The following is a 7997-nucleotide window of genomic DNA, read 5'->3' on the forward strand; positions in this document are numbered from 1 at the left end:
AGTTCACCAAAAAATGAAATTTTTGTCATCATTTACTCACCCTCAAGTAGTTCGAACCCTGTATACATTTCTTTGTTTTGCTGAACACAAAAGAAGGTATTTGGAAGAATGTTTGTAACCAAACAGATCTCCCCCACCATTGACTACCATAGTAAGGGAAAAAAATACTATGGTAGTCAATGGGGGGCGAGATCTTCTTGGTTACAAACATTCTATGTACAGTAGAACAAAGACATTTATACAGGTTTGAAACAACTTGAGGGTGAACAAATTATAACAAAATTTTTGGGTGAACTATCGCTTTAATTGTTGATTCAGTAAAAAGAACCGTTTCATTCTGAATAGAACAACACTGGTCGCTGGTACTTGACAATTTCCCTACATCTCTGCTAAGGGCACTTCAATATAAAGTGTGACCTCTTAAGAACTGAAGTGTCTTAAGTCTTCGTCTTCTTTCTTTTACCCTCATAATCAATGATGGACTCAAACTTTGTGTAAGCATCATTATTTTATTGTGTGGTCTTCAAAGGAGAGTGAATAAATATAGGCTACTCGTGCTCTCGACATGCAAGGAAACTTGTCTAGAAAAAACTATTAGTGTGGGCATAAAGATAAGAAAAAAAATGTATATATTAAATAACTTGCACAACTGTGTGACATTTCAAGACATTACAGGTTTGAAAGAGATGTGATATTTTCATCATATTTACAGTAGCACCATGGAACTTTAAATGTTAAGAACTATGTTGTTATTATGGCAAAATTCTATTTTTTGATTTTCAGTATGTTATGCTGAATAAAACAGTCTTTTCTCTTTCTCCAGTTTGGACATGATGTTGTGTTGATTATACATACATGATTATACATGCATGATTTAGGGCTTCTGCCTAATTGAGTTGAAAAATACCTGTGATATGAGTAATATTTGGCACACAAAGTGTATGTCACACCCTATTAAAGTAAAAATTTGGTCAAAAATCAAAATACTGTCATAATTGACTAAACTTTCCTTTCTTACGTGGAACGCAAAAGAAGATATTTATAAGAATGTACAAGCTGCTCTTCTCTCTACAATGCCAGTGAATGGAGACCACAGCTAACAATTTTCAACTTTTTATGATGTTTTTGTCCTTTTTAGAGCTTGACAGCTCCTGGTACCATTCCACTTTCATTGTAAGAGAGCAGTGTTAACATTCTTCAAAAATTTTCCTTTTGTATTCCATGGGAGAAAGAGACATACAAATTTGGAATGACAAGAGGGTGAGTAAATAATGACAGAATTTTCTTTTTTGTGTGAACTAACCCTTTAATTTCATACATGTGGACTAACCATGCGCCAGCGAGAGCGTCAAAGTGACAGGAAGTCATTCATTTCCAATGTGAGCCGGCGGCGAGGCGTGTCTTGGATGGTGAGAGCGTCGAGGAAAGTTTAAGTCAGGTCAACTTTATGGTAATGAGCTATGACGCGGTCCAATCGGAATGTAGACGTCCTCGCTTGAGAGGATTCTGATTGGTTGCCACAACTTGTCATTTACTTTGACCCTCCTGCCGGTGGCGGTTTGAACGCACAGTACAGCATTGTTGGCAGGGCAGCCAAGGCGAATTTTGACACTCTCGCCGACGGCGGTGTGAACGCACAGTAAGACGTTTCATTTTTTTGACATTTTTTTTCCCCGGAGTAAACCTCTAACTTACAATACATTATAAGGACAGTGGAGATGCACTTCATTAGTCTTAATCACACTGGATGCACTAAAAGTTTTCTTCCCTGTATCAAAAAATGTATAGACCTTCTAAATCATGCATGTGTATCCTACTTCAATGTGCCTGTTACATTATTTCTTGGTTGCTATGAGAGTCTGGTAAATAGGCTTCACGATGATGTGCAAGTACAGCGATCCATCCACCAGGTACTCGGATGTGCGATACTGCAGGTCCACTTCAGCCAGGAAGTCCCCCACCTCCTCTGTGCTTTGGTGGAAACCGAAGATATGCCGCACCACAAGCTTGCCCTTCTGCTTTGTCAAGATGAGCAAAGTCTTTTGGAAGCTTACACCTGCAAAATCTGCACTGGAAGTAGCAGGTGTGATGATGATACGAGGCCGGGCGATTCCACTTCCACCATCGGGCCGTGGTGGCTGCATGGCGCCCTGCTCGGTGTACATGGGCCGCATGCTGAGAGGGAGCCAGCGGGGCGAGAACAGGGCGTTCCACGTCACCCGCTTACTGGAGTCAAATCCGCTCGGACCCAACTGGGTCTGGAAACTGGTGCTACGGTCATCCCGTGCCGGGTTGCTTATGATCCACTGAGACCCCCACATGGATGAGAGATAGTTGCGGGGCACGAAGAGGCTGCAGTTCACGTCGAAGAACTTGGCCAGCTGAAGGGGTGAAGCTGAATGGAACTGATACGATAGGTAGAGAAGATTGCGCACCGACTCGTGGTAGCGCGTCATGATCGGCGACTGTCGCTGCAAGCGAAACAGTTCACGTGGAGGGATCATGGCGTAGCGCACCAGTCGAAGGGCATTCTCTGCTGTCAGGCTGTCCGGGTCATTCTGGGTGATCCAGATTTCAAGCGCCTCAAACAGTTCCAGCTCGCTCTTCAATACTAAATCAGAGCGCTGCAGGAGGGTCATTAGCAATTCAGCACTAACCGACGGCCATTCTGCGCTCTGAAGCACCGATGACAGATTCCACGATAAAAACTGAAGGCAGCTGTCTCTCAGTGCCGTGTCGCCAACCGTCACGGCGTACTGGTACCAACTCACCACATGACCGCCTAGAGAATCGCTGGCCAGGTTCTGGCTCATGTACTGGGTTAGTCCTTGCTGGAGGCTGGAGATGCCGTACTTGGTTGCCAGTCTGTGCAGTGGTGTGGCCTGGTCCAACTGCAATGAGAGTTCACCACAATACAGATATCTGCAATACAGAAGAAAATTAGATCATCAAATAGTGTATCTTAAATGAATTTTTAGGGCTAGGACGATACATCGATTCTCGATCGATACAATGAATCTGGATCAATCCTCCTGATACTTTCTCTCTCTAATCGATTGTGAGCTTAGTTTTAACAGCAGATGGAGCTCTAGGCTAGTTTTTAACCGCACACTCAAACGCTCACGAAGAGTTGAGTCATTTAAGTGGTAAAATAAACTTGCTCAGAATGCTTTTATGATGCGAGATTTGTAATTCGCTTCAACCTTTTCAAACTTTATGAATGATTATTTTAGGTTTAAGTGGTGTGTGTAAAAGAACTGGAAGCAGACAGCATACGAGTGTTAATAAGGAACGTTTAGTAGTGCCATCTGCTGTTTAAAGGCAGGAACACACCAAGCCGACGCCAACTAACTAGTGGTGATGTAAGCAGACTGCAGGGTTGGCTCACGTCGGCAGCGTCTGGGTCCAAAGTTGGCTTGACACACCAAACTGACGCTCGAAAGCCGACGGCCAAGTAGCACGTCCGTTCTGTGCCTGTGCAAGATGAAATGCCTTTCCGTACCAGCAGGTGGCAGTATCTGAACAGCCAATTAGAATGATCAGATGGCCAGAGGGACCGATGAGCTCCGACGCCGATTCAACATGTCGAATCGGCCCAAAAGAAAGCAGATGAGGACCAACTTCAGCCGACGGTGTGGAACACACTGAGAAAACTTAGTCGGACGATGAACAAAAACTGCCCGACAGCCGTTCATCAGCTTGGTGTGTTCCTGCCTTAAAAACTAGAAACGATTCAAGAGAGAATCGTGATACATCTGAAAATATAATCTTCATATGTCTGAACTTGAACTGAACAAGAAACATTTTGTAATAATTGTAATTTATCATTTTATTATATTACAATCAGTGTTTGGGGTAACGCATTACAAGTTACATGAGTTATGTAATCAGATTACTTTTTTAAAGCAACAAGTAAAGTAACACATTACTTTTAAACTTACTACAAAATATCTTGTTACTTTTTCATATAAGTAACGCAGGTTACATTGTTTTCCCATTTATTGACTGATGCCTCTCCTGCAATAATTATATATGTTAAATAATACAATATTAACAGTGTCTTTGCTGCTGACCTTCGATGATCAAATGTGACCATACCAATAAGCAAAAATTACTTTAGTTAAACATCACATTTGTGTTTCATTTTTTTTTTTTTTTTTTTTGTATTGCTGATGGGCGTTGAACTTTCTTCTCCTGCGATCCAGAATGGCAGCACAGCTGAAAGGTTTTTTTTGAGCTGCGCCCTCTGCTGTGCAGGTGTGATTTTGCATTTCTTTTAGCCTCAGGATTATTCACTTTTCATATTATTTTTGCCAAAAATAAAACATTTTTTGTTATTAAAAAACAAGCAAGCAAGCTTAGCCTATGTGAGAAAAACTAACGCAAAAGTAACAACACGTTACGTTTTTTTTTAAAGTAATGCATTTAGTTACTTTTTTAGGAAATAACAATATTGCAACACATTACTTTTAAAAGTAACTTTTCCCAACACTGATTATAATTATTATTATTAGTAGTAGTAGTAGTATTTGCTATTTGTATATATATTACTAACTTTTTATACCTTAATTTTATTTCATATTTAATAACTAATTTATTTTATAAACTTAGCTGTGGTGAACATTTTGGCTGTATTAGTTGTTTTGGCTGTAGCATCCTTTTATTCACAGAACACAGGAGGAGATACATAGCAGAATATTTAGTAAATTAATGTTTAATAAATTAACTTTATTAACGATTTATTTTTATAATAGCTGTTTACATTGTAGTGAACATTCTGGCTGTATTAGTTGTTTAGGCTGTAGGTTTAAGGAATATATGTCATCATTTACAAAGCTTTTATTTCCTTCATAGAAAACAAAAGGAGATATACATAGCAGAATATTTAATACATTCATATTTAATAAATTACCTTTATTAAAGATTTATTTTTATTAAGCTAGCTGACAACATTGTGGTTGTATTAATGGTTTTGGAAGTAGTTTTGAGAAATGTTTCGAATTGGTTGTAAAAAAAAAAAAAAAAAAAAAAGTGTACTACATGATTATTCAAAATTAATGATGTAAGTATTTATGTTTTGTCTCTGAACTTGCAATTCCTCTTCCTGTCATTCCTATTTGAATTCCAATACAGCTTCCTTTGGGGTGTGTCCAATTCAATTCATATTTAATGTCATGAACTGAAAGGGAGCCAACATTTTGTCATTTGTGGCGTCTATTGGTTCTGTGAGCCAAACTGGATTGTTAACTGATAAAATAATATCATTTTCTACAATAAAAATATAAATCTGTTTAATAATAATGCATTTCTCTTGACTGAGTAAACTTTTTGTTCTCTACCATTGTAGTTTCATGCTGTCACTCCGTCTCCAACATAAATTTGCCTTGTTTTCCTCTTTTGCTGCTGATTGTATCTTTGTTGTCTTATCCTTTGGATCACTATAAAGGAAATAATACCCCAAACAAAAAACTTCAGCTCATTCAAAATAAATGAGTAGGCGGCATGTGCTCTTGTAACCAAAACATCTTCTCACGCTAGCTTCACTTAACCATTGTAACTTTGCCCCGTTTGGCCATTCTTATTGTAAAGGTGCTTTACAAAAGACCAGAGAGTTCATTTTTAAATATTACTGTTGTGTTTCATTGATATTATCTCTTGTTGGGTCCAAGCAGCTGACAGCAGGAAGGTTGCAGTTCCACCATTGGCCATTAGAGAGAGTCTTGGACATGTGTGGGATGGAAATGTTCTCATTACTTGTCATGACATGTTTTGGGATGGTACAGCAGGGATGGTACAACACTGCAGACTTTTCCTTTTATGTAAATTTTGCAGTTCTATAAACTCAGTTTTATAAAGTGCATCAGTCCTACCCAACTCACATGCTTTTCACTTACTTATGATGCTTTACAGTCTTGGTTTGACCTAAATAATAATAATAATAATAATAATAAAATGTGCTCGTTGCTTTATTTTTCTTTTATTTTGTTTTCTTTTGTTATTTTATTTGAACACAAAAATACATATATATATATATATATATATATAGGTATGTATATGTATAGACAGACAGACAGACAGACAGACAGACAGATAGATAGATAGATAGATAGATAGATAGATAGATAGATAGATAGATAGATAGATAGATAGATAGATAGATAGATGTCAACATTTCCCAACTCAATGCTTCTCACCTGATGAATTTATCGAACACAGCAGTGCATTCTGCTATTTCTCGCAGCACTAGCGTGCTACTATTGCGGTTTCTCAGCATCTCTTCAAACACTCGGCTCTGCAGTGAAAGCACCAGCGTGTGGGCTTGGATCACCTTGACCTCATCCGCATTCACTGTTTCCACACGTAGGGAAATGTCACTGTTATTCCCCAGCATTAGAAGGCCCTCCAGCCGTGCCACCAGCCCCTGCGAGTGACTGATAACTTCTGTGGTGCCTTCTTCCAGTCTCTCTGCCCTCAAACCTGCAGAGTGATGGGGAAAGAGGCGTAATTATTCATGTCCAGTGACTGGTGATGGGTGTCACAGTATGTGCTTTTGTAGATAATCCAAGGGAGAGAGATGTAGAATAAAAACACAGAAGCACCACACACTTACAACATAACATTATCACAAGACAAAGAACACAGGCAAATTAAGGGCTTAAATACAGAAGGGAGATCATTAACAGAACAGGGAACAGGTGTAACTCAATTAACAATGTGCATGTGCATAACGTGTTCAGTCTATAGGTGCGTAGTTTTTCTTTACAAAGTGACATCATCAACTACTGGCCTGGCAACAAAATACAGCATTTTTAATAGTTTACGCGGATCTGTGTGAATGGGGAACGTTGTCGTCTGTGCGCAAAAAAAAAAAAAAAAAACGTTTTTCCGTTATATACATAATATATTTTTTTGGAAACATGACAATTTTTTTTATATTTTATGATGAATAGAGAACACAAAAAAACAGCATTTACAAGATAAAATCACATACTAAATATAATTTATTATATATTTATATTTATAATCTTATAAATATATGATTATCTTAAAAATTTCTTCTTCATTTTATGTCACAATTTTTATGTTTTAGATTTTCAGAACTTTCTTCCAGGTTTAAATTAGATTATTTCTCACCTAAGAATTTGAACTTGCATGTTTCGATGTTTATTTGCAGTGTTTCCTCTTTTCCATTGTTCATATTACACATACAGTAGAACTGTCTTAACCGTCTTGTTTTTCCATAAGGGAACAAGTGTTTTTAAACAGAATGTGTTTTCATGGCTCTGCACCCTCAAAATGATCATCCAACTTCCGTTGTGCATTTCCTTGAATGCTGGTCCGGGTGTCATTGCAGAGTTCTCAGAAATACCATCATGCATTTGTTTGTGTTGGTGTTGTGTGTGCGTGAACAAACCACTTATAGCGCCCTGGTTTCCTATTACTTGTTACCACATAAAGTACAAGCCGTTATGAATCATATAACAGGTTCGTAATGAAATACAACAGAAATCAAAGGAAAGTCTTAATTGCTGATGATGGGTTAATTGTTTTTCATCAAATTAAAACATTTTAATGGTCTCTTACTAGCCAGACATGATTAGGTACATCATTGTATTTGATAGATAATAATTGGACATTATTTTTCATGCTAGAACATGTTTTCATCCTTCTCATATTAAAAAAAGCATGATCTTGATAAATTGAAGATCACCTTTTTCACAACTGCATTTTAACATATAGAATGTCTCTTAACATGCAACTTTGCAAAGTGCAGATTTTTTTTTTTTTTCATCCAGCAGATGAAACCCAGAGTTCTGGATATCTCCATCCACAAATCCAATATTTCTGACATTATGTCCAAACATTGCATCTATCATCTGGGAGAAAGTCCAAGTCACCTTACCTCCACGGACAGGTTGCACATGCAAACCGATGGCCAACAGCAAGAAGAGCAGGTAAACATGGGCAAGCAACCCTTTTCCCAACAAATAAGCCAT

General features: G+C 38.1%; 1 protein-coding gene across 1 annotated transcript; it reads right to left on the bottom strand.

Moving 5' to 3' along the window:
- Positions 1 to 1328: 1328 nt before the first annotated feature.
- On the bottom strand, positions 1329 to 7997 carry btbd17a (BTB (POZ) domain containing 17a). Its single transcript, XM_067370288.1, has 3 exons — positions 7904 to 7997; positions 6195 to 6477; positions 1329 to 2922 (listed from the first exon to the last, which is right to left on the bottom strand). The coding sequence occupies exons 1-3, from the start codon at positions 7995 to 7997 to the stop codon at positions 1836 to 1838; spliced, it is 1464 nt and encodes a 487-aa protein (XP_067226389.1). The 3' UTR covers positions 1329 to 1835.

The sequence above is a fragment of the Chanodichthys erythropterus genome, chromosome 19, assembly GCF_024489055.1.
Source record: "Chanodichthys erythropterus isolate Z2021 chromosome 19, ASM2448905v1, whole genome shotgun sequence".
Taxonomy (NCBI): Eukaryota; Metazoa; Chordata; class Actinopteri; order Cypriniformes; family Xenocyprididae; genus Chanodichthys; species Chanodichthys erythropterus.